Source organism: Symphalangus syndactylus, chromosome 11, assembly GCF_028878055.3.
Source record: "Symphalangus syndactylus isolate Jambi chromosome 11, NHGRI_mSymSyn1-v2.1_pri, whole genome shotgun sequence".
Classification (NCBI taxonomy): Eukaryota; Metazoa; Chordata; class Mammalia; order Primates; family Hylobatidae; genus Symphalangus; species Symphalangus syndactylus.
In genome coordinates this window covers 37,350,612-37,378,092 of record NC_072433.2, presented here as the reverse complement: position 1 = coordinate 37,378,092, position 27,481 = coordinate 37,350,612, and the positions used below count along the sequence as shown (strand labels likewise).

Genomic DNA, 27,481 nt, shown 5'->3' with positions numbered 1-27,481 from the left:
TTCTCTTTCAAATATTTTTTATTGAAATGACAATAAAATAAAAAAAGAACAGTAATCACTTTAACCAAACTTTTACTTTACAAATATAAAAATATAACCAAAACTTGTTTCTTTTATACATTTTCCATAAACGTAATACCAGAAAAGTTCTCAAAGCCAAACTATAAATGATGCTTGAATACTATGATGTGAACACAATAACCAAAAGTTTAAATTTCTAAATACATGACCTTTCCCTCAACAGAACAGCATAATCAATGTATCTTCCCAACTTATCTCTATTTTTACGATATGATCCATTACTAAAATACAAAATACACCTCAACTGGCCTAATCTAGACTTACCTAGGTTTTAGTAAGTTTTTTTCCACAAAAACAAGCTTAATAAATATAATACAAGCTAATATTAAAATGTGTTTTATGGCTCAAATCAAATTACAGTATTAAGTTTCTAATCACGATTTGAACAAAAGCAAACTGCTTGAAATGAGTCCAGTTTAACCCAAATAATCGGTGATGTATAACAAGTGGAGTAAGTATGGGAAAATCAAATCTTATGCTACAGAAAGCTGACTTATACTACAGTCAACAACCACTAAGCCTTCTTTGGCAATGAAACATAACAAAATTGCAAACTCTGATGCAGTCTCAGTGATTGGCACATACTGTTCCAAACACTATGAACTAATAAAAACATTGAGTTTGAGGATGGAAAAGCTACCCCAAGCATTTCATCTCAAGTGACTGAACAAGTACTGTAAAAATAAAGTCATTAAAAAGCCGAGAGCATAAGAGCACAACATTTAATAAAGGGAATTTTAAGCCGATTGCTTGCTGGCCTGTTGAATTTGAAGTACTTCTACCTCTCACTTCTAATTAAACATGGAAGAAAACATAATTTGGTTACACTTTGTCCAAATACAATGTTAACTTAATGGAACCCTTAAATATCCAAAATAATAAGTGAATCCTAGTTATAAGACAATAAAAAGTTTAAAAATCTTCCAACTGTGCTGTTAACAGTACAAATTCAAGTGCAGAATTATTACGCCATTTTAAGTACTATCTACTTTTTAAAAAAATCACAATGGTCTTCATTACATGGCGAAAAAACAAATTTCACTTTTCTCCAAAGGGATAAGTCCATCCTAAATGTAACTACAAACAATTGTGTAAAACTTTATAGTTTTTCCCCCTAATATACTAAACATATTCCAGTGTCATTTAGTAGTTTTACATAGAATCTGCACTATACTTGGATACTCAGGGAAAATAAGATGACATATATTGTAGTTTTAGAACGCAAAAGAGCTTTCATTTTAGACAAATATACAACATAAAAGCCACTAAAAAAAATGGGTCTATTAATCAAGAGCCCATTTCAAAATGATACAGCATTTAGTATGTAGATCTGGAATGCACAGTTTCTGGAAGTATTAGAACATACGTATCAAAAGAACTTAGTGTTAAACAGTGCCCTTATACCCTCTTCTAATACTGTAGACACCTACCAACCAGATTTGATTTCCCCTATTTCTATTATTTCCACCAGAAAACCAAAAACAGATTATTGGGATCCACCTGTAACTGACCAGAGCAAAAAGTTCTTAAGACTTCCGTTTGTGTGCTGCGAATTTTACATTCAAAACCAGATCTCTTACATTTCAAGGTTAGTAACCCAGCCATCCTGAATCAAAGGTTTTTCTCAACTAGGCCTCAGTGTATGGATGACTGGCTCACGTACTTACTGTATATTGGGAAGAAGTGAAGAAGTGAGAAGTAAAGAATTTCTTGGTCAAAGTTTAAGTTACAAAGAACATGAGTGGCCTCGAATCAGATGACTCTTCAACTCAAACACTCCTTACCGAGAGCACTTTATAAAACACACAACAAAAGTCTACCTCTCTCCACCCTCCCCAAATTGCAAAAGTGAACATCTGAAATGTGGCCACTGTAGCTTTTCCCTCAAAAGCAATCATGGAAGGTGAGCTCAATCAATCCATCTTCATATCCACTTCCTCCAATCTAAAGGAATAGCTGAAGGATGCAGCTAATGGATGAGCTTACCAGCAAAATACATTACATGAGAAATATGCCAATGTAGGCTAGAGGGGTAGGACTGTTAGGGGCAGGAGGAAAAGGACAATTCACAGAACTAGTGGCTTTTTCAAAGGAAATTGGGGCATTTTTGGTCATGGAGACTGGTGCTCACCTACCACGAAGGACATGCACAGTTAGTCACTACTTAACCACCACGTGAGGATCTGACGTGACCCCAACTAAAAAAACTTGAGTGTTAATTGCTCAGCTACACTTGACCTGATTTCCTCAAGTATCATATACCTTTGACATCACCTAATATTCAGGAAAATAGCCCTGTGACTGGTACCATACTAATCAAAAGTTCATTTCTATTAAAAACCCTTTTTTCCTTAAGTAGCTACATCTGGCAAGATTCCTTTTTACATTAAGCTTATTGTCAACAAGTCTGTAATAAGGCATACATGCTATACTTTGATCATTAAATAATGACACAACCAGCAAACTCCTTTGCTCTAATATTTTTTATTCCCTCAAATTTGATCCGAATTTATCAGTATTTTTTAAAGTTTTTAAAATTTCGTATTTTTCTCTTAACCTGAGAAAACCTGTCCTCTGCCTTGCCCCCAGTTTTCGGTTGATTCACATTATTCCAAAAATATTTTTGAAGGCTCTGTCATTTGCTAAAACCAAATTTTCTTCTCTATGTACATAACTTCAAGTTAATTGAATATTTGTACAATCTCAGAGTTCAAAACCTAATACATCCAATTTTATAAATTTCCTTCACAGATCACTATTTTTACCATGGCTTTAAGAATAAGACACATAACTTCGCAACAGCACAAATAATACCCCCATTATGTGAAGAAAACTCTGAGCTCTAAATGAGTCTCTTCTTATACCAATTCCTATGACTGCTGATAGAGCCAATTTTAATAGTTTCCTATATGTTTAAGGTCTGTTGTTTGCAAACCAAGGCCTGGATGGCTATAAAATGTACTGGTCAGTGAATTATACTGGGAGTTCTCTGCAACACAATTCATTTAGGAGTTGCACCTTGGACTCACTCAGATAAATATAGTTTTCAAAAGTAATGGAAGCTCTTCATCATAAAAATCTAATAGAGTCTTGGAGTATGTGCCCAAAAATGGTATCAAAGCAAGGGTCCAATAAACCTGACTGACCTAAACCTGTCATTGTGTTGCAACATTCACCATACTAAGGTGGGGGGAAAAATGATCCTCACCTATAAGAATTTTAGAAGTTTAATGAGAAATTAAAATAAAAAAAGAAGTCCATTTTCTTTAATGTTGTACAAAAAAGTATGAGTAGAACCAAAAGTAAATAAACATTATCACATTTGTTTACACCACTATCTAGTTCTTCATATTAATTTTACTATTCAAATAATAGAAAGCAGGTGGCAATTTAGGGATCGCAAAAGAGATAAAACCAAAAAAACTTTTCTACCACATTTATTCTACACTGTTTATAGCTGTGCTCACAGAGACAAGCGGCTTCTTTTACTTCTCCACTGCGCAGGAATTCAGTTGTATATAAAATTGAACCTGAATTTTAAAAAGAACAATACCTTTATTAAAGACAATACATACTACTTTCCACATTAGATAAAGAAATTTATCTGGATGTTTCTACCCTCCCTTAACATGTCTGGCATTTTCTTTTATTCCCCTTCAAATGCCCTTTTACCACGTTTGGCATTTTCTACACCAATTTTCTCTCACTGGTCACATCTTATGCACTAAAAACACTTGTTGAATACTTATAATAAAAAAATTAAGACTATAAATTTGATTAATCATCCACTAATAAGTTCCTTAAGGCAGGAAAAGTTTCTACATGTCCTTATACTCTGACTACTCTGCACAGTTCCTGCACTTGACAAGTAGGTGTTTGAATAAATAATATGACTCTTCTCCCCCCATATGCATTTCAACTTGTAACCTATCAGCAGGCCAAAGTGGAGTGGCAAAAGATAAAGTTTGATTAGTGATGAAGTAGAAAGAGCAATTTCATACTCAATAAGTTTTCACAAAAGGCCAATTTCACTAACATTTAAGTATGTACCACATTACCGGCACTATTGTAAGCATTTTATATGCATTATTTCACTTGGTCCTCACAATCCTCTGAAGTAGAAACTACTATCCCCATTTACAGATGAAGAAACAGTCAAATAGTTTGTCCAAGGTCACATTGCCAGCAAGTATTCAGGTTGGGCTTCAAATCCAAACACCGACTGCAGAATCTACTTTCATAATCACCATGTTGTTCTGCAATTCCTATATATGGCTGGCTCTAATAGAGACCTCAACCAGTACAAGTCAACTTTTAAAAAACTGCATTTCTTATCACTCTAACTGCCTAAAGATTGAAACCCCACGTAAAAGTTCAGGACCTAATCCCACAAGCCTCAATTTAGGCCAAAATATAGTAAGTTTCAAAAAAGGAAAGTGAATATATTACACCAAGATATTCAATTTGCCACCTTTTTTTCTTTTTTTTAGGCGGAGTCTCACTCTGTCGCCCAGGCTGGAGTGCAGTAGTGCGGTCTCAGTTCATTGCAACCTCTGCCTCCCAGGTTCAAGCAATTCTCTGCTCAGCCTCCTAAGTAGCTGGGATTACAAGTGCCGGCCACCACGCCTTGCTAATTTTTGTAGTTTTAGTAGAGATGGGGTTTCACCATCTTGGCCAGGCTGGCCTCGAACTCCCGACCTGGTGATACACCCCCCCCCCCGCCTCAGCCTCCCAAAGTGCTGGGATTACAGGCATGAGCCACTGCATCCAGCCAATTTGCCACATTTTAATACAGACAACTCCACTCATATTTACACACTGTTGACTGCTATTTAACCATCTCTTCTTTGAATAAAGACATCAACCTTAACTCTTGAGAATATCAGAATTAGCAGTTGCACAAATACCAGAATGTCATGCCGAAACTTAAGAGTCTGGGGATGGTATCAGTCACAATTAATCTATGGCTTGCACATGATCTAAGAGTCTATCTACTTTCTTAGTTTCCTTAAAGACCAAAATTCATGAACTATACCTTCTCAAGTGGCTCAGAATATTTTAAATTTGACAGTTAATATGGATGAACCAAAAAATGTTCAACTTTCTGTACCTGCTCAATAGCTGAGGGAGACTAGAAATGATGGGTCCATATCCTGGTGCATTGTCATACAATTCAAACAATGGTGCAGCTACCAGCTTGTAATTTTTAGGGACTGCAAACAAGGCTAAAATAAAACAGAATTCATTATTATAAGTTATTATATAATCACTGCTTCCATTTCATTTTTAAATTACCAATTTTACATTTAATAAAAAGTTTAAGAAAAAAGATAATTCTCATTAATACATTTTGGTTGTGTCTTTTAAGGTAGATTTCCTAGTCACAGATTTGAAACTAAAAGCATGGTATATATTTTTAGTTTTACAATAAACCCGAAAGTTCAAGTAACTTTGAGAAAACACAAATAGAGGTATCCTTGAAATTATTCTACAGAAGTTTTTAGATGGCTACCTTCGAAAACAAAATAACTTACCTTTTTCTTGAAGCTGAACCAGAAACAACTTCTTATGTTCCTTAGGCTTTGTAATATGTGCAGGAATATATGGATACTGAAATTACAAATGAATACAACTTTAACATGTATTCCATGGCTTCATTTCTTTACATGTTTACTCCCCAGTATAGTATAAACTGTTGGGAGAAGCATACTACTTTCTGTTCTCTTTACCAGGACTTACCTAACAGATACACTAGTAAATAAATGCTTTAATGCATATAAAATAACAAACAGTAAACCAGTCAACCATTCAAGATAAAATATGTAGTCACAGGATTTATAGCTTGAGATACTTAAAATATAATGAAGTCTGATTTTAATTAGTGTCTTTAATAAAAGCTTTTGTTTGTTTTTTGAGACAGAGTTTCGTTCTTGTTGGCCAGGCTGGAGTGCAATGGCGCGATCTCGGCTCACTGCAACCTCCGCCTCCCAGGTTCAAGTGATTCTCCTGCCTCAACCTCCTGAGTAGCTGAGATTACAGGCATGCGCCACCATGCCTGGCTAATTCTGTATTTTTGGTAGAGGCAGGGTTTCTCCAGGCTAGTCTTGAACTCCCGACCTCAGGTGATCCACCTGCCTTGGCCTCCCAAAGCGCTGGGATTACAGGCATCAGCCACCATGCCTGGCCTAAAAGCTGGTTTTTAAAAAATATATATATAGGCTGGGCACAGTGGCTCACGCCTGTAATCCCAGCACTTTGGGAGGGCAAGGTGGGCGGATCATGAGGTCAGGAGATTGAGACCATCGTGGCTAACACAGTGAAATCCCGTCTCTACTAAAAATACAAAAAATTAGCCAGGTGTGGTGGCGGGTGCCTGTAGTCCCAGCCACTCGGAAGGCTGAAGCAGGAGAATGGCGTGAACCCGGGAGGCAGAGCTTGCAGTGAGCCGAGACTGTGCCACTGCACTCCAGCCTGGGCAACAGAGTGAGACTCTGTCTCAAAAAAAAAAAAAAAAAAAAAAAAAATATATATATATATATATATATATAATCAGTAAGTTAAACAGTCTAGAATCCTATTGTAGACCTGTTTACTACATTAAAAATTCAAATATAAGCTGTGAGGCATTTGACAAGATGCTTCTTGCTCCTCCTCCCAGTCCCAACCTCAAACCTCCCCATATCCCAGGGTGCATGCTTCAGGAATACCAGAAGAGCAGTCTAAGTGAAGTTTTGCCAGATGGGCAAAGCCAAATTACTCGAGGAAATAAATATAAATATATATATATATTTTAGAGAATTTAAAGGATGAAGAGAATTAGAGAGGGAAGTTGCTACCCGGGAAGGAAAAATTCTGACAGAGAGAACAAAAAAAAGTCTAAGGTTATACAATTCTTGTATAAATCTCTCCACAATACATTCAGAAATCTACTTTTGCTGTTGGAGTTGTATTTGAGAGCTGGGGAATTTAAAACTGCTGAAAACAGATATAAGGGGAAAGTGAGATAAAAGCAGAAGCTGCCAAAAGGAGGTATTAGCATCATCCTCAATTTACATAGAAATGCATGCTAAGAGAGGCTAAGTATCTTTCTCAAGATTACTCAGCCAAGTTGTGAAGCCAAGATTTAACTGTATCTATTCAACTCTTATCTAATTATAAAAGCCTATGTTATTTCCCACTATGTTACTCATTGGCACCTAACCAGTATTCCAGTTAGAATAATTATATACCAGAGCCATCCCTAGGGTACAATGAATTGAGGCAATTGTCCCAGGCTTTGGAGGTTCCTTAAACTGTCATGAAAACCAGATACATTAACAAAAATACATTGTATTTTTAGTCGCAGAGAAAGTGGCTTGAATAGCACAAGCTAAGAGATCTGTGGATCACATACAATAAAAGTTCCCAAACCATAACCAAACAAAATGAGAAGCATTTCCCCAAATTTCTTCTGCTCAAGGCTACATGTTCCTATTTTTTTAAGCCTTTCTTCTCTGGTCTTAATGTTTAAGTTGACTGTACTTTATACAAAAAGACTGAGATAGGAAGATGACATGCTCCTTTTCCACTGACATCTAACTAATACTGTAGGCTTCCTAAATAAATCAATACACTTACCTTATGTCGAATACCACCAGGGCCAACTCTAGGCCTTACTGAACGAAGAGAACTGTCCTAGGACAGTGGTAGGGGGGATGAGTGAAGATATTCAGAAAAGTTATCGGAAAACCACTGGGGTCACTATTAAGCATTTTCCAATTAGATCAAGGAATGTTCAGGAAGCCAAAAAAAGTTTAGAATAATTCTACTATGTATCTTTGAACAAGTAACTTCACTGTTTCCATATGAAATTGTTCTTCCTTAAAGCCAAGATGTGTTCCTGGCAATTCTTAGGTAGTGAACACCAGCATCAGCTTCCACAGCCCCTATCTTCTTGTCCCTCTGCCATACAAGGGAGTCAGAAGCAAGAGAAAAGAACGATTTTTTGCTTGGTTGATATTTTGTGCAATGCTTGACCTGAAACATCTTATCATGTAAAGGAGCTATAAAGTCATAGGGCTTTTTAATTTGCCTAAAGAATTCAGGATCCAACTTTAAGAAGTTCCACCATTAGCAAAAATAGGAATATTTGAGCATCAGTAACATCATCACTCATTATCATGGATTAAAATATTTCAAATTATTTAAATCCAAAAGGTCATACCGACACTTTGAAGGTCACCGAAACATGTTTTTTGTGTGTGTGTGCCCCACATTACGCTACCTCCGATTTCGGGGCAGCTATGTTTGAAAAGTATCAGAGGGTTCCCTGTTTGCTGCCACTGTCTCAACAAGCACTCAGACTCAACATGGAACAAGGGAGTTCATGCAACCCTTATTCAATGGGGGATAGGAATCCCTAAATGGTTCCTGGTCCTTAACAGAACAAATCCAGTTGCCCACAGGTGTAAAAAGATCAATAACATGCCCTGTCTTACTTCTGCTGCTTCTGGTCTCTCTCTCCCCTGTATTCTGCTGCTTCCTGGAATCAACTCTCAAACTGCCTGTACCCAAGTCTTGGTCTTATCCTCTCTTTTGAATAAAGTCAAGTCTTTAGAGGATGCTAAGGAATTAAGTCATTCTTCTGAAAAATGTTAAGTAAAGGAATAGCAGCATATTTTTTTTTCTACACAAACCACACACTTCAGTAATACATGAGTTAAGTTTCTTTTTATATGAGGATCACAACCCTTATGAATTCATAGACCAGGAAATGATCATCAATGAGCTGCTAACATTACAAAAAGAAACAACCAAATATTTTTAAATTCCTGATGGAAGTACACTATACCAATTGTGTTAGACTGCCTTAAGATGACCCCCAATGATTCCCGTCTCCTGTTATTCACTGCTTTGTGTAGTCCCTCCTATAGTGTACCAGGGTTGGCTTGTGTGACCAATAGCATACAGCAGAAGTGATGGTATGCCACTGCCAAGATTAGCTTATCACAGACTGAGGCTTCCTACTTGGGCACTCCTCTAGCACTCTGTCTCTCACTATCTCTTGGATCACACAGCCTGGGGGAAGCCAGCTGCCTGCGAGTTGTCCTTTTAGAGATGTTCTCATGGCAAGGAACTGAGGGAGACCTTGAGACAACAGCCAGCAATACCTGAAGCAAAGCTTTAGTCTAACAGCCCAGATGAAACTAAGAAGTTTGCTAACACACATGTGTAAGCTCGGGATCAGATACTTTAACCCCAGTTCCACCTTATGATGCAGTCCCAGCTGACAACTTGACTGTAACTTCAAGAGAGAGCCTAAGCCAGAACCACCCTAAGCAACTCCCAGAGGCCTAAAGGCTGCTAAATTTTGAGGTAATTTGTTATGCAGCCACAGATAATATACCGCCTATGACAAGCCTTGTTACCCCTCCCCAAATTAACTGAGCCTGAATACAATTTCTAGATCTAACTATCAATTTGCAAGACACACAGGGGAAACAGCTACATATTCAACAACAACAGGGGAATGCAATCAGAATGGAAACATTAGCCTGTTTTCATTAACAAATAAAATACAAGGGAAAAAAAGGTGCCAACTGTGTAAAAGAGACTTTAGAGACTATCCTAATCCAAACAAATTATAAAAAGAAAATTGAAATAATCAGGATATGCGAACAGTGACTATATATTTGACAATAATATGGAACTGTTTTAGTATGATAATAACAGTACTATGGTTATGTTTTTAAAGAGCTCCTTATCTTTTATGATTCACACTGAAATATTTACAATTGAAATGAATGGCTAGGATATGCTTCAAAATAATCCAAGATGAGGGCAGGAGAATGGAGCAGTGGAACGAGGGGTTGTGATGTGCTAACTGTTAAAGGCGGATGACGGGTAGCGCAATTCATTCACTTTTACCATTCTTTCTTCTTTTGTATTTGTATTTATTTATTTATTTATTTATTTATTTATTTTTTGAGAAGGAGTCTCACTGTTGTCCAGGCTGGAGTGCAATGGCATGATCTCGGTTCACTGCAACTTCTGCCTCCCAAGTTCAAGCAATTATCCTGCCTCAGCCTCCGGAGTACTGATTTTTACATTTTTTAGTAGAGACAAGGTTTCACCACGTTGGCCAGGCTGGTCTCAAACTCCTGACCTCAACAGGTAATCCACCCGCCTCGGCCTCCCAAAGTGCTGGGATTACAGGCATGAGCCACCTCGCCCGGCCTTGTATTTGTTTTACATTTTCCTTTAAAATAAGAAGTGCTTGGCTTAATTTTGTAATTTAAATTAAGGAGGGAAGAAAAGAAAATTTCAAGTCAAATTCTACTTTAATCTTTTTTAAAGTAGCTAGAATTAAGCGAGCTTTCTGCTTCCAAAATGCCCAGCAAATATAACAGAACACTGACCTGAGGAGGTTCAAAATTTGGTCTCCACCAGTTACCAATGCAATCGTCAATGACCCAGTCTTGCAAAACTCCATCTTGACGACCCAGTATCTGTCAAAAAGAAATAAGCCAGTAAACAACTAAATATATGTACTCACAAATCCCCTTCTTCAGTGAACAGAAAATTCTTAGCAGTGCTCCTAATAGAAACATAGGATAATATGCCTTCCATACAGATTTTCTCTCTACGATTTGTTATTATAGATGTCACTCTGCCCAAGACATACAATATTAGTTCAAAACTGGCAAGCTAGTATCAACATAAAAATTGTGTTCAAAATTCAACTTTCATTTTTATTAATTTGTATAGCAGAACACTAAACTTATTTTAACCAAAGTCATACTCTACATATTTTAAGTGGCCAAAAATAGTTCTACAATGCTCATGGTGAGAAACTGCAGTTCTCTGTCCTGTTTCACCCATTCCCACTGGCTGTAACTTTCAACTCTTGGTTGTTTTTCCCCTCATGTTTGCTTCTATTTTTAAAAGCATTCTTCTTGGTCTTAAATAAACGGTTTATTTTAGGATAGTTTTAGATTTACAGAAAACTTGCAAAACTTGTTCAGAAACTTCCCATGTACCCCACACACAGTTTCCCCCATTGTTAACATCTCACATTAGTAAAGCACATTTGTCAAACTAATCAACCAATACCAAGACAAGATTATTAACTGAAGTCCGTATATTATTCAGATATCCATAGTCTTTAACCTAATGTCCTTTTTCATTTTTCAGTCCCAGGATCCAATCTAAGATACCGTATTACACTTAATCTTCATTTCTTCCGAGGTTCCTCTACATTGTGACAGCTTTTCATACTTTCCTTGTTTTTGATGATCTTGATAGTTTTGAGGAATACTGGTCAAGTATTTTGTAAAATATCCCTCAATTAAATTGAAGTTATGAGCTTTTGGGAAGAAAACTACAGAGGTAAAAAGGCCATTCTCATCACATCATATCAAGGGTACATGCTGTATCAATACGGCTTATCACTAATGCCAACCTTGATCACCTGGCTAAGGTACTGTTTATCAGGTTTCTTCAATGTAAAGTCATATTTTTCAAAAAAAAAAAAATTTTTTTTTTTTGAGACGGAGTTTTGCTCATTGCCCAGGCTGGAGTGCAATGGCACAGTATCAGCTCACTGCAACCTCCACCTCCCAGGTTCAAGTGATTCTCCTGCCTCAGCCTCCCGAGTAGCTGGGATTACAGGCACGCGCTACCATGCCTAGCTAATTTTTTGTCTTCTTAGTAGAGATGGGGTTTCACCCTGTTGGTCAGGCTGGTCTCGAACTCCTGACCTCAGATGATCTGCCCGCCTCAGTCTCCCAAAGTGCTGGTCTTACAGGCATGAGCCACTGCACCAGGCCTCAAAACTACATTTTTTAAGAGATAGGGCCTTGCTCTGTCACTCAGGCTGGAGCGCAGTGACCCAATCATGGCTCACTACAACTCCTGGCATCAAGCAATCTTCCGGCCTCAGCCCCAAAAAGCACTGGGATTACAGGTGTGAGCCACCATGCCCAGCCAAAATATTCTTTTATGACAGTTTCTTGATTTTCATTTTTTTTTTTATTTTTTTGAGACAGAGTCTCACTCTGTTGCCCAGGCTGGAGTGCAGTGCCGCAATCTCGGCTCACTGCAACCTCCACCTGCCGCGTCCAAGCGACTCTCCTGCCTCAGCCTCCCGAGTAGCTGGGACCACAGGTGCCCGCCACCACACCTGGCTTTTTTGTATTTTTAGTAGAGACAGGGTTTCACCATGTTGGCCAAGATGGTCTTGATCTTTTGACCTTGTGATCCACCTGCCTTGGCCTCCCAAAGTGCTGGGATTACATGCGTGAGCCACCGTGCCCGGCCTCTTGATTTTCATTTTTAAAACATTTTTTAAAAGCCTCTACTATGAATGAGAATTCAGATATTAAAATCACACATCCTAGTTATACTTTTTCTTCCACCATCTTCCCATTACCAATATTTGGTTAAGTCAATACTCAGTATTTAAGTTAGTATGATCCAGTAGATCAGTCACAACAGAGCAATGATTAGTAAACCGTATCTCCTTACTTGTTCAACTGTCCTGTTCTTTAGTTAATAACTTTCATTTCCTTTGCTATCACTAAATTCATTTCCCACATTCTCCATGATAACTTAAATTTCTTCCCAATTCAAATATCAATTGTCAGTTATTCTATTAATTTCATCTTTTCTAAGACATGTTTTTCCTTTTTTCAAGACAAGATCTCTGTCACCCAGGCTGGAGTGCAATGGCATGATCTCCACTCACTGCAGCCTCCAACTCATGGGCTCAAGTGCTTCTCTCATCTCAGCCTCCCCCGCCCCCAGCCTCCCGAGTAGCTGGGACTACAGATGCAAGCCACCGCACCAGGCTAATTTTTCGCCACGTTGCCAAGGGTGGTCTCAAACTCCTAGGCTCACGTGATCTGCCCATCTCAGCCTCCCAAAGTGCTGAAATTGCAGGCATGAGCCACCACACTCAGCCTAAGACACGTTTTTCTATCATCCTGCTGTAATCTGTACTTGATAGTCTCAACCCTGCTTCACAGCTAGAGTCCTTATTTTATTCCATTTTGGGGGTGAACACCCTCTAGTAGCTTCCTGAGAAAAGGTACAAGAGATGTAACTTTTTGAAACTCTGCATGTCTAGAAATAACTTTTACCCACACACTTGATTTATAGTTTGATTAGAAAATTCTAGGACAGAGATCATATTCTCTCAAAATTACAAAGACAACACTCCACCATCCTTTAGCTTCCAGAATTATTTCTGGGTAGTTTAATGCAATTTCTGATTTTGATGTTTTGCATTTAACCTCTCTGCTTACCAATCCTCCACCTCCCACTTTGGAAGCTTTTAGATCTTTTTGTTTTTATTTTTGTTTGTAGGATCTAAAACTTCATGATGATATGCCTTTGCATGGATCTTTAAACATTCACTATAGTGGCAAGGCCAGTAGGTCTTTTCAATCTCAAAACTCATGCCCTTTGAGGTTTGAGAAATTTTCTCTAATTATGCTTTGCTAATTCTTCTTTTTACTCTGTTCTATTTACCTATAGTTTATATTGGTCCTTCTAAAATGACCCACTAATTTTATCTATTCTTTTTTTTTTTTTTTTTTTTTGAGACGGAGTCTCGCTCTGTTGCCCAGGCTGGAGTGCAGTGGCGCGATCTCGGCTCACTGCAAGCTCCGCCTCCAGAGTTCACGCCATTCTCCTGCCTCAGCCTCTCCAAGTAGCTGGGACTACAGGTGCCCGCCACCATGCCCGGCTAATTCTTTTGTATTTTTAGTAGAGACAGGGTTTCACCGTGGTCTTGATCTCCTGACCTCGTGATCCACCTGCCTCGGCCTCCCAAAGTGCTGGGATTACAAGCGTGAGCCACCGCACCCGGCCTAATTTTATCTATTCTTACCTACATTCTATCTTTTTATCTTTTCATTCTATTTACTGGTAGAATGAAACTCTTAACTCTTTACTGAATTTTTCATTTCTTCCAACATTTTTTTTAATATCCATGAGGTTTTTCTTGGCTAAAATGTCTTTTTAATAGCACTGTTTCACAGGTGCAAAATCTCCTCTTATCTCACCAAGAATATTAATCATAGTTTTGTCAATGGTTGAATTTTCTGCTTCTGTTGAGGTCCTTTTGCTTCTTCTGATCTTTTTCTTATTAAGAAGTTTTCTCCAAAAGCCTGGTGATAGTTGGTTGTGTACTCACAAGGGAGAAGCAACAAGATGCTTAATTGTCACCTCTGTGTGCATGAGTGATAGGACTACAATATTTTTTTTCTTTTTTTTTATTTTTGAGACGAAGTCTTGCTCTGTTGCCCAGGCTGGCGTGCAGTGGCGCGATCTCGGCTCACTGCAACCTCCACCTCCCAGGTTCAACTGATTTTCCTGCCTCGGGAGTAGCTGGGATTACAGGCGCCCACCACCACGCCCAGCTAATTTGTTTATATTTTAGTAGAGACAGGGTTTCACCATGTTGGTCAGGTTGGTCTCAAACTCCAGACCTCGTGATCCACCCGCCTCGGCCTCCCCAAGTGCTGGGATTACAGGTGTGAGCCACTGCACCTGGCCCAGGACTACATTATTTCTATAGAAAATTCTTGCTTTGGTTTGGATATGGTTTGTCCTCCAACCCCCAAACTCATGTTGAAATTTGATCCCCAGTGTGACAGTGTTGGCAGGCAGAGCCTAATGGAAGGTGTCTGAGTCATGCAGGTGGATCCTTCATGAATAGTTTAATACCCTTCCTCCATCAGGAATGGATTAGTTCCCTGGAGAGTGGGTTGTTAAAGAGTGTGGCTTCCTGGATCCACTCTTGCTTCCCTCCCTTGCCATGTGATCTCTTTGCACATGCCCACTCCCATTTTGCTTTCTGCCATGAGTGGAAGCAGCATGAAGCCCTCACCAGCTGCCCAATCTTGCCACCAGAACTGGTGAGCCAAATAAATCTTTTTCTTTATAAATTACCCAGCCTCAGGTATTCTGTTATAGCAACATTAAACAGACTAAGACAGGTCCCAAATGGCAGTATCTGAAGTTTTTCTTGGACTGGTCACTTTTTCCAGAAACAAGATTTCCAACCCTCAGCCTGGGATATATAAATCTAATTGTTGGCTGGGCCTGGTGGCTCATGCATGTAATCCCAATGCTTTGGGAGGACTGCTTTGGGCCAGGAGTTTGAGACCAGCCTAGGCAACATAGCAAGATCTCATCTCTATAAAAAAATTTTTTTTAATTAGTCAGGCATCATGGGCACATACCTGCAGTCCTAGCTACTCAAGAAGCTGAGGCAGGAAGACTGCTTGAGCCCAGGAGTTTGTGGTTACAGTGAGCTATGATCACACCACCATCCTCCAGCCTGTGGAACAGAATGAGACCCTGTCTCTAAAAAAAATAAATAAGCCTAGACTGGGCACGGTGGCTCACACCTATAATCCCAACACTTTGGGAGGCCAAAGCAGGCAGATCACCTGAGGTCAGGAGTTCGAGACCAACCTGGCCAATACAGTGAAACCTCATCTCTACTAAAAATACAAAAATTAGCTGGACATGGTAGTGGGCACCTGTAATCCCAGCTACTCTGGAGGCTAAGGCAGGAGAATCGCTTGAACCCAGGAGGCAGAGGTTGCAGTGAGCAACCATTGCTCACATTGAAGATCGCGCCACTGCATTCCAGCCTGGGCGACAAGAGCGAAACTCCGTCTCAAAAAATAAAATAAAAAAATAGATAAGCCTAATTGTTAACATTCTGTCAGCCTAATAGAGGTCCAACAGTCTGACTATTCAGAATGGGAACTCTTACTTATTCTCCCCATCCCCTAAACTTTTTTCATTGCTAGTTGTTCTCTGATTCAATTACTACAGAGAATCATCAGCCAGTCTTTGCCTAATTACAGAGTGGGGAAGACAATCTAGATACACAGGTTGAACATCCCAATCTGAAACTCCAAAATCTCAAACTTTTTGAGCACTGACATGATGCTCAAAGGAAATGCTCAGGCCAGGCGCGGTGGCTCATGCCTGTAATCCCAGCACTTTGGAAGGCCAAGGCAGGCGGATCACCTGAGGTTAGGAGTTCTAGACCAGCCTGGCCAACCTGGTGAAACCCCGTCTCTACTAAAAATACAAAAATTAGTCGGGCGTGGTGGCAGCCGCCTTTAATCCCATCTACTCGGGAGGCTAAGGCCGGAGAATTGCTTAAACCCGGGAGGTGGAGGTGACAGTGAGACGAGATTGCACCATTGCACTCCAGCCTGGGTGACAAGAGAGAGACTTCGTCTCAAGAAAAAAATAAAAGGAAATGCTCATTGGAGCATTTCAAGTTTTGTATATGGGATGCTTAACTGGTAAGTATAATGCAAATATTCCAAAACCTGAAAAAAATCCCAAATCCTAACCACTTTTTTAATTTTTAATTTTTTTTGAGTACATAGTAGATATATGTATTTATGGGGTACACAAGATGTTTTGATACAGGCATGCAATGCGTAATATTCACATCATGAAGAATGGGATCTCCACCCCCTAAAGCATTTATCCTTTGTGTTACAAACAATCCAATTATACTCTTTTAGCTATTTTAAAATTTACAATTAAGTGATTACTGACTATAGTCACCCTGTTGTGCTATCGAATAGCAGCTAAACACTTCTGGTCCCAAGCTCTCAGATAAGGAATACACAACCTGTATAAATATACTCCATATATACTTTGAACCGGTCCAGTTTTCAGCTCATGCATGCCCCCACTTTCATAAGTACCTAGCACCTTCAGTTCCTCAGTCATTCTGGTACTCTGCAATGCTAGATTCTGCCTGCCTGACTGCCAGCAGTTTCTGGCAAGTTAGTTATAATTTGTTTCTAAGGTTTCTGCTAAGTTAGTTATAATTTGCCCATCTGCTTTCCAGTTTCCAAAAATTTTGCTTTTGTGATTCTCTCATTTTGCACTCCCGCAATCTTACTGGACTTATATCTTTGTACCATACATTATATAAATGGAAGTCCAAGCACAGTAAAATGTTTAGGAGTTATAATACATTTTTAGAAATACTAGAAAGACAAACCAATAGGTCAAAAGTGGGACAATTACAGGTGACTTTAGTTTTGTTTCTCCTTTGCTTTTCTGTGTTTGCCAAGCTTTTTGCACAGAGAATACATGAGTTTTGTAACGGGGGCAGGCGACAACTGCATGTTAAAGAAGAAAACTAACATTGAAAACAATTTACAATCTCAAAATCCTCAGTATCTATGCATTTGGCCCCAAGTCTTTACATGCAGGCATTACAATGATTTTTAAAAAGTAGAATAATTTGGGCAAAGTCTAAAAAATATGTGAAAAAAGTGAAAACATAGGCATCTTTCTCTTTTCAAAATTCTACAGAGGCCTACTCTTGAACAAAACTACCTGCATTCAAACCTCTAGCTCTACAACACACTAGCTATATAACAAGAAGTAATTTAAACTTAATAATATCTACTTCCTACAGTTGTGGTGGTGATTAAAGGAATTAGCGCATGTAAAGCACTCAGAACAGTGTCTAGCACAGCAATACTTAAATGTCAGTTTTAATTTACCATTGCTGTGACACAGTTTAACATTTTAAAAATTGAAATAAGTGTAAGTTCAACTGGTAAAAAAAATCAACATTGTACCAACATTCTGGGGTTTAAATTGCATTTATTGAAAACTAAATATTCCAAAATAAGCATCCTTTTTACAAGACAGTAAAAGCCAAATTAACTATTAAGTTCATGGTATTCAAAGTGGTTAAACAGAAAAATACCTCTGTCATTAAGCGTTTTAGTCCTTCAACTTCATCTTCTCCTGGGTTAAGTTCACCACCAGGTCTGTATAAAAGTTAAGAATTTCAGCTTTCAACTTAATACAATTTGAAGATAACAAAGAACACAATAATTGTTATTTCTACCAAGTCACTAAGTAACATATTTCAGTATAATAAGGCAATCAAAACAAGTATCAAAGTGAAGGGGGAGAATATGCTTGAATTCATGTCAATTCCCCAGACTAACAGTATACAAATCCTAGGTTTTTTTCCTCTTCGTATATATTTATTTTTATTTTATTGTAGATTCAAGGGGTACATGTACAACTTTGTTACATAGGTATATTGTGTAATGCTAAGGTTTAGGCTTCTAGTGAACCCATCACCGAAACAGTGAACATAACATCTAATAGGAAGTATTTCAACCCTTGCCTCCCCCTCACCCTCCCCACCTTTGGAGTATACAGTGTTTATTTTTTCCAACTTTATGTCCATATGTACCCAGCATATAAACCCTAGTTTTAAACGAACAGAATATATAACATAGCACAAACATAAATAAAATTGCTAACCACCAGTCCATCCCAATCTCCTCTCTGGGAGCTATCTGATGATAATGGAGCCTAGAAATGCTCATAGAGGAATGGATCACATTCTTTAGGCCTAAAGAATGGGACACTTTTTCAAGAACGTCATCTAGGTATTGGAGACTTTTCTGTTTGGTATAATCTAGTCAAATAGTTATGGATCAAATGTTTGAGAGATGTAGGAGCTTAAATGATAAAACACTAAACTGTTATCCACAAAAACCTAAGTCATCTTAAGAATAGGAAATGCTAATCATACCAAGAAAGAAGTATCAATTGTTCTTGGTAATGCTACAATGACATCTAGACATTGATCTTGGACTCAACTATTCCATGGGGTTTCTACCAAGCTCAATCATTAACATCAACAACATACAGAAACATACAGATTACCAGTTAGGAAAATAAATGAGCACTGCAATGGAGAAAAATTACTCATGATTTTCTCTTTCTAAAGACATCATTAACAGCAGTGTTTGTTGAAATAAATGACCGAGGGCTAAAATTGTATTCCAGAGCTGCATAAACAACAATCCTACTAAAAACTGTCTTGCTGTTAATTTCCAACACTACTTACAGTTTGAAGAAAGTTGTTCCCAGCTGCAGCAGTAACACATGGGGTAGCCGGTGCTCATGTACAATCAGAACCCCTTCTACAGTCCTCCTCATTCCAATTTTATCAAATTCTTCCCTCATGCGCTGAAATCTGGCTGCAACAGAGCTGTCCTTCTCATAGAGGGGCTCTTTTGTACCAAAAGTATAATTGGTAAGAGGGTACCTGTGATCCAAAGACAAACATCTAACGTGAGAACTGAAGAATGTAATTTACCATGACAGACATTAGCATAAAGAAACCATGGTACAAAAAAAGTGCATATGTTGTACTCAGAGACACAGGATTTGTACAGTTACATAACTAAAGTTAATGAGACAGCAGAGATTGGAATCTTGCTCTCTGGACTCTTAAAGCCAGAGCGTCCATTAGATCAAGCTGCTCCTCCATACTTTAACTTTCAAGTGTAGATAACACTATCCTTAAATGCTTAGAGAAATGGTTATCTGAACATTAGTAATCCTCTGGTTTTAGACCATGGCTGCTATTCCAACATTACCAATTTGGCTAATAATTAATGTTCCCCTGCATTCCACTGACTACTAATCTAATCAGAAAGTTTTAATTATGGGTGCTAATGGCTAATCTCTTTTTTTCTAAAACTAAGCCACTGCTTTTCATCAACATCCCTCCAGTTATTTTCTATTTCTCTCAGTCAACTATCCTCAGATTTTTCTTGCACCACAGCCTTTCCTTTTCACAGCAACTCTTCTACTTTCTCTTTTTGTCCTCTAAACCTATTTACTAGCCTTTGGCATTTATTCTGTTCAGTCTCCTTATTGTTTCCTTCTCCTCATCTGAATCTTCTACCTACCATATCTTAATTGAAAACTCTCTGCTTTTATCAAGAATTTAAAATATGGCTCGAACTGTTAAAGACAGTTTTCATCTTGCCTAATAAGGATCAAATTTTTCTTTAAAGATACTTAAAAATTCCATATTTACATGTCGTAAGCCCTTAATTAAAGACTTACAGCAAGAAGCCTTTGAGTAAGAATTTAGGCCACATTTGCCCATTCATGGTATCTATTCTACCAAAAGCCCTTGACATTAATAGTCAACATTATTGTATCTACCCCACTCAGCCATTCTTGAAAGGGGAACAAATCAAGGTTGCCAAAACTTTAAAAATTACTTTAATTCCAGAAGCCAAGTTCTAGGCACATGAAAAAGCTCTAAAATAATTAAAATATACCATTCTAGGATGCTTTAAAAATTTAAAGAACGTCCCAGGTAGACCCAATGCTAAATCTAAAACTATCATCCATAGCAGCAGCAGATATGCTACATAGCACGATGTGCCAAGCAATTTTTTTAAACGCTTTACATATATTAACATTTAATTCTCACAACCTGAGTTAGAAAGAATTAAGGATAGCCATTACACATCTCTGTTGCAAGAGCCAGCTCCAATATATCAGTAAGGAGATGTCAAGATGAAATGTCAGAATTTTCACCTGTGAAATCAGAGTGCCAGCCCAGACATACATATTGTTCTCATCATACTGTGAGCTTCATAAAGCAGGGGCTACACCTTACTTCCTCACCACTGTATATCCAGTATTGTGCACAGTGCCTGGTACAAAGTAGGCATTCATGCAATATTTCCTAAAATAAAATATACTGGAGGAGAGGGCATTTGTTTTCAACTTAATATTAACTCAGGTGAACTTAAGTTCCCAACACAATGATTATTTCTGAATATTTGTATTTACACAGGAGAGGAAACGTACTGTACATCAACCCATAATTTTAATAGAGCGAAGATTAAAATATCTTGCTGAAAGCTAACTATTTTGCTAATTCTACAAAATGGTTTGATGAAAATTAATTCAGTAATCAAGACAAAACAAGAAAAGACTGTGGGTTTTAGTTCTAATCACCACTGAAAGTAACCCAGAAGCTGTGCTTTCACACTTTTAAAAAGGATAACATTTGCCTTTACCATTTGATGGATTTTTTCTTAATTTTTAAAAAAATTTTTGTAGAGACAGCCTATGTTGCCCAGACTGATCTCCAACTCCTAGCCTCAAGTGATCCTCCCACTTCAGCCTCCCAAGGTGTTGGGATTACAGTCCTGAGCCGCCACTCCTGAGGACTTTTATACACACAACTATCAACTAATTCCAGATTTTATAAACCCACTATTTCCATTATCTAAATTTCCAAGCCAACACGTTTTGCAAAATAAAACAATGTTAACCATCTTTTCAACTTCAAATCACTTTTGGTTGGGGGACGGGGAGAGAATGTCCGTTTATCTTAATATAAAACAGAGATAAACTGCCTTACGAAAACATCAATACCACCAAATCCTTGCACTTGTACCCTGACTAGCATAAACTGGCCACTTTCTTCCATCAGGAAAATGGAGGCACTGCGTTGCCTCGAAAACAAATCCTCAGAAACGATTTTAAAAAGCATTACTGACAATTTCTTGATTAAGACACCCCAAACGCCAATTACCTGCTACAGCGAGTCTGCTTCTGAGAGTGACCTTGAAATGCAATGGTTTGAATTGTTGAAACAGAAAGGTGTTGAAAATAAAACACAGCCCACAATGGTTTTTCTGGTACAAAATTCTGGTTCCCTCCAGTCTGAAAGCCCAACCATAGCAGCATCCTTACTCCCAAAGAGGGGCCTACTTGGGGTGCCTGGGATGCCGGCATCGAGACATCAGACGACGCGAAGGCATAAGGCACGGGGCAGGGCAGACAGCCCTGAGCACATGAATAAAATGTGTTGTATTCATAAACTGAAATATTAAGTGGCACCTATAAGGAAGAAAACTAGACCTAGGCATTACAGCTAGATCTCGAAAGCTTACTGTCAGAGTGAAATCTGCAAAAATGATACTAGATTATACCATTCGTATCACATCAATACTCACAAAGCAATACCATATACGTGATGCGAAAGCATAAACATTTCACTGGAAGGATAAAAAAAAAACACATTTTGAAGTTGGTTACCTCTGGAGAGGTGGGGAAAGGATGAGTTAAAAGCAAACTCTGTTTTTCCCCATTATGACCGAATACATAGGATGGGAACAAGCCTTCCTTTCATAAAAGGACTCAAACCCTGGAGGCTGGAGGATGAGAAAGGGGCCTGAGGGAAGGAGGAGGCGCGCATCCGCCAGCGGGAGTTGGAGGCGGGGAGGTGCAGAGGCGTGAAGGGCGCCTAAAAGCCGGGGGCGCGTCGGAGAGTCTATAGGAGCGCTCACGAGAGAAATGCCCGCCAAGGCCGCGCCGCACTTACAGGTTGATGGTGCGCTCCAGGGTGAGGGGCTTCGTCTGCTGGATGTACTTGTTGCCGAACTGAGTCACCCCCCGGGGCCAGCCGGTCTGCGAGCGATTGGGCGGCACTACAGACATGCTGGCGAGCTCCGGCGCTGGCGGCGAGCAGAAAGTGGCAGGCAGGGAGACTTTCCCCGTGCGGAAAGCGGTTATCTGCAACCCCCTCAGCGGCTACCGCCCGCCATTAACAGGAGACGGCAAGAAGAAGTGTAGGCACGCCGGAAGTGAACTCGGAGCCTCTGGCGGCAGGAAGTAGAGGGGCGGTGGCCTGCCAGACCGAGCGCCAGTGGGCCAATTGCTGGTGGGATGGCTGCAATAGCTGGAGCTCCCATTGGTAAACCGGGTATAGGTTCCGCCTTCTCTTACTTTGGTGCTTCGCATTGGGTAGGGCCGGGAAACAAGGTAAAGGGGACATGCCGGGAATTGCAGTCCCCTCAGGAAAGTAGCGTCTTGATCTGTGTGGCGTGGCTGTCTCTGTACTTTGGGAGAGGATGAATGGGAAGCGGCCAGCGGAGCCCGGCCCAGCCCGGGTGGGAAAAAAGGGAAAGAAGGAGGTGATGGCGGAGTTTTCGGACGCTGTTACGGAAGAAACCTTGAAAAAGCAAGTGGCTGAGGCCTGGAGCCGCAGGACGCCGTTCAGTCACGGTAACCGGGTGCTCTCAGGGAGGGGCCGCCACGCAGAGGTCTGGGGACCTCTTAAAAAGCCCTGGGACTCACGCCCAGCCCTGGGCAGCGGGGCCGCAAGGGAAGAGGCTCTTGGAGGACTTTGGCCACCTCCTACCCTCCTGCCTCGGCTGCTGCTCCCTTTCACTCCAAATTCGGTTTGAATTTAGAAACGTGAGAAGAGGGAGAAATGGAGGCCTGAGAGTTTTGGGAAGCAGAGGGTATGCAAGAGATAGTTGCATTCTGGAGTCACAGATTACTGAGTTAGAATCCTCTCCCCTGATTGGGCGTCGCCGGGCAATGGAATTAACCTTATTAAACTTCAGTTGCTTCCTAAGTAAAATGGGATAGTTCATAATATTTACCTCGGGAAGTCGGTGAATGGGAGCGACACACTAATGCTTGCAGGCTTCAGTAAATGTTTCCCTGAGTAAGGCCCAGTACACATCTGGACAAATACGGGAGTGGCTGATGTCATTTCTCCTGCAAGGGCATTGCTCGGCTGTCCCAGGGGAGTCTAGCCAGGGCATTTGTCGTGAGCTGCCAGCTCGGCTCCCTAGTGTACTCGTCTCTACGCGCCTGTAGTTTGACTCCATGATGTATGAAAATAAACGCGCGTTGACCAAGGAAAGGAGCCTACGTTGAACGATTCCAGCCTCAGCTTTAAATATTACCTTATGTGTTCAGCGCTCTGCTTCATGCGCCAGGCATCCCCCTCTAGAGTTTGCCGTAATTTTTCTTTCCGTTGTCAAGTGCTTTGAAGAAGTGATTCTTGGGTAGGCTGGATGCCTATAGAAAAAGATAGCATAGTGTTTAAGTGCGGGCTCTGTACTCTCAGTTTCTTCATCTGTAGGATGGGGAGAGTGATAATGTCTCCCTCAGAGCTGTTAAAAAGATTGAATGAGATAATGGGCCTGGCACCTGGTAGGTGGTGCTGATGATTACAGGATGGTGATCTAGCCAGCCGTAAGCAGTGGGTAAATGTTGGGGTAGAAATCAAGGAATTAGAGGTGGTTATGCCTGAACTGAACTGATTTTTTTTTTTTAAGTACAGTAAGTAGTAAATGCCTCTGGCAGTAACTTGGGAAAAGAAAAAGCAGGGAAACTGCCGACCAGTATTGCTACTCTCATTTAATGTGCTACCCAAAGTTTGAGGGAAATGAATTAAAAATCTAAAATACATTCAATTCAATATGTAATCATTGAAACACATAAAAAAAGAGTAGGAAGCTTGATTTAGTTACATCACCCATCACTCATCTCAAGGACTGGAGTTGTAAGCATGGTATCTTCAAAAAGTAGTATTTAATGGGTAAAGAAGAAAGGTCAGAGCTTATGATTTTTTCCCCAGATCTTAGACTTTAAGTATTAGGTTCCCCAAAATTCATGACCATCCCCTTTTGTATTAGCTCTGCTATGTTACTTGGGTGTCAAAAATACAAAAGGAAAAAAGCCATAGATAATGTTTTCCTTCCAACAGAAGTCATTGTCATGGACATGGACCCTTTTCTTCACTGTGTGATCCCAAACTTCATCCAAAGCCAAGACTTCTTGGAAGGGCTTCAGAAGGAACTGATGAACTTGGACTTCCATGAGAAGTATAATGATTTATATAAGTTCCAGCAGGTATTTATTCCCCTGCCAGATTAACTCTTCCAGCTTAGAAATTCATTGTCTATGAAATCATTCAATACCTTTAGACTTGAGGTTTAAGGGTGGGTTTGCCTTGAATGGTCCTTGCATTGACATTGTTAAGAGCATGCCTTCATTTAACCAAGCTTACTGAGTGTTAACTATGTGTTAAGTGCTATAATTATATGGAAGCCTTAGACTGTGCCTGCCCTGTAAGACTTTAAAATCTAGTGTTCAAAGTGCAGGCTCCGTACTCTCAAAGACTTCTCAGTTTCTTCATCTGCAGGATGGAGAGAGTGATAATGTCTTCCCTAGGTACACAGATTTCTATGGGTCTCATGGCTTTGCCTCCTCTTGGATTTCTAGTAAGTGTCTGACACTTAAGTCTAAAACTGAATTCTTGGTCTTCTCTAAATTTGCTCCACCTGCAGTTTTCCCCATCACAGTTAATAGCAACGTGATCTTTCCCGTTGCTCAGGCCAGAAGTAATAATAGGGGTGAACGTGACGGTGATAGAGATAGTGAAGAAACAAATTAAGCTGATGAGTAAGTATGTTATAAACATAGGGGTTAAGTACATGTGGGTAAGTGGTATGATGATGAAGAGAGTTGTACGTTGGGAGACAATTACCATTTAAAATTTTGAGTTCGGGCCAGGTGTGGTGGCTCATGCCTATAATCCCAGAACTTTGGGAGGCCAAGGCGGGTAGATCGCCTGAGGTCAGGAGTTCGAGACCAGCCTGGCCAACATGGTAAAAACCCGTCTCTACTAAAAATTTAAAAATTCTCTGGGTGTGGTGGCACGCACCTGTAATCCCAGCTATTGGGAGGCTGAGGCAGGAGAATCGCTTGAACCCGGGAGGTGGAGGTTGCAGTGAGCCAAGATCACATCATTGCACTCCAGCCTGGGCCACAAGAGCAAAATACCATCTCAAAATAAAATAAAGTTTTGAGTTCATGTTTTTGTTTCAGGTGGCTTGCTATATTACAGTATGCTCTACATTGCAGTAGGGCAAAGCATTAAATCCGTTCTTTTTTTTTTTTTTGGTGGACAGTTTAATTGAGCAGAAAAGGCGATCTCTTTTTTTTTTTTTTTTTAAGATTGGTTTTTCTACTCTGGAAGACACAGCCTAGTCTAGGTATAGAAATACAGGTCATTGGTTTCCCCACTTTGGGGGTATATCTTTCGGTACTTGGAGGATATCACTCTTAGAAATCCTTTGTAAACCTCAGGGACATCTGTGCTTCAAATTGGGGGAAAAAGAAAAACAAAGATGAAAAAGATGAAGAATAATTTTTTTTTTTTTTTTTTGCATTTTCCCATTTTATTTTATCTGGGATAAGAGAGTACATAACGAATTTCTCTCTCTTATTCTTTTACACTAGAGCTGATTGGTCAGATGGATGTATCCTGACCTTCCCCAGATCTTTCTGTCTTTGGACCTTATACACATGACTGAATTAACCAGGATAAGTACATGAAAGATATGACTGTTAATTCAGAAAGCTGAAAACTAGACTGCTTTCCATGTAAGGTTGCACAGGTTAATTAAAAACCACAGTTACCTGCTGTTGTGATTATCGCACCCTTGGCCTCTTGTTGATTTGGGGCCATATGCATCTGATTACTAAAATTGAAACATCAGAATAATTTTTACTTAATGCAATTTGGAAGATTAAAAATACTGGAAGAGGGCTGGGTGCGGTGGCTCACGCCTGTAATCCCAGCACTTTGGGAGGCCGAGGCGGGCAGATCACGAGGTCAGGAGATGGAGACCATCCTGGCTAACACAGTGAAACCCCATCTCTACTAAAAATACAAAAAATTAGCCAGGCATGGTGGCACCCACCTGTAATCCCACCTACTCAGAAGGCTGAGGCAGGAGAATCGCTTGAACCCAGGCGGCAGAGGTTGCAGTGAGCTGAGATCGCGCCACTGTACTCCAGCCTGGGTGACAAAGTGAGACTCCACCTCAAAAAAAAAAAAAAAAAAAAAAACTGGAAGATAAAAGGCAAAATAATAAAAAGAGCCTTGGGTGATTGAAAAAAGAAAGGAGCTGCCATTACTTTGGATCCACATGGAAGTTTGGTGAAACTCTACTGTGAATAATTTTTACTGTTGATCCCTTTTGGACAGGAACTCTTCACCCTAAGACAGTAGATGTAAAATCTGGTTTCATTCTCCTGCCCCTTTAATCCTCATCCATGCCCTTTTCTTTGCTTGTGGTCTGAATTGACTTGATAATTGGGTCTCTGACATCTTCCAACTCCCATAACCAACTCTGTCATTAGGAGTTGCCCAGTATTCTGTATTTTTTAAAGCAAGCATTATTGAATGCATACTTTATGCCATGCTAAGTACTTTATATTTATTCATTAAATCCTCAAAACAATCCCATTACTATACCTGTTTCACAGTTGAGGAAACTACATTAGTTTTTCTTTCTCTCTGGATCATTCCCTTCAACATAACAAAAAGAAAAAAAAAACTGTTCTTTTCATAAGAAAAAAACAAAGTTCTTGACCTAATTTTCCCTTCAGCTACCATCCCATTGCTGTGCTTCTCTTGACAGCAGAATTTCTTATAAGAGTTGTCTGGCCGGGCGCGGTGGCTCACGCTTGTAATCCCAGCACTTTGGGAGGCCGAGGCGGGCGGATCACGAGGTCAGGAGATCGAGACCACGGTGAAACCCCGTCTCTAGTAAAAATACAAAAAATTAGCCGGGCGTGGTGGCGGGCGCCTGTAGTCCCAGCTACTCAGAGAGGCTGAGGCAGGAGAATGGCGTGAACCCAGAAGGCGGAGCTTGCAGTGAGCCGAGATCGCGCCACTGCACTCCAGCCTGGGCAACAGAGCGAGACT

General features: G+C 39.8%; 2 protein-coding genes across 4 annotated transcripts in view; one reads left to right on the top strand and one right to left on the bottom strand.

The window, feature by feature from the left end:
* NUDT21 (nudix hydrolase 21) lies at positions 1 to 22,595 on the bottom strand. Its single transcript, XM_055298012.2, has 7 exons — positions 22,289 to 22,595; positions 18,995 to 19,195; positions 17,831 to 17,894; positions 10,479 to 10,568; positions 5,616 to 5,691; positions 5,192 to 5,306; positions 1 to 3,611 (listed from the first exon to the last, which is right to left on the bottom strand). Exons 1-7 carry the CDS (start codon positions 22,402 to 22,404, stop codon positions 3,590 to 3,592), a joined length of 684 nt encoding a protein of 227 aa, XP_055153987.1. The 5' UTR covers positions 22,405 to 22,595; the 3' UTR covers positions 1 to 3,589.
* OGFOD1 (2-oxoglutarate and iron dependent oxygenase domain containing 1) overlaps positions 22,580 to 27,481 on the top strand; it is a 26,524-nt gene continuing 21,622 nt past the window's right edge. Inside the window, exons 1-2 of one of the 3 annotated variants that reach the window (XM_055298008.2) lie at positions 22,580 to 22,971; positions 24,470 to 24,615. In XM_055298008.2, the coding sequence (XP_055153983.1) occupies positions 22,818 to 22,971; positions 24,470 to 24,615 (300 nt within the window). In that variant the 5' untranslated portion in view covers positions 22,580 to 22,817. The remainder of the gene's footprint in view (positions 22,972 to 24,469; positions 24,616 to 27,481) is intronic. The other 2 variants (XM_055298009.2, XM_055298010.2) reach the window with 2 other exon arrangements.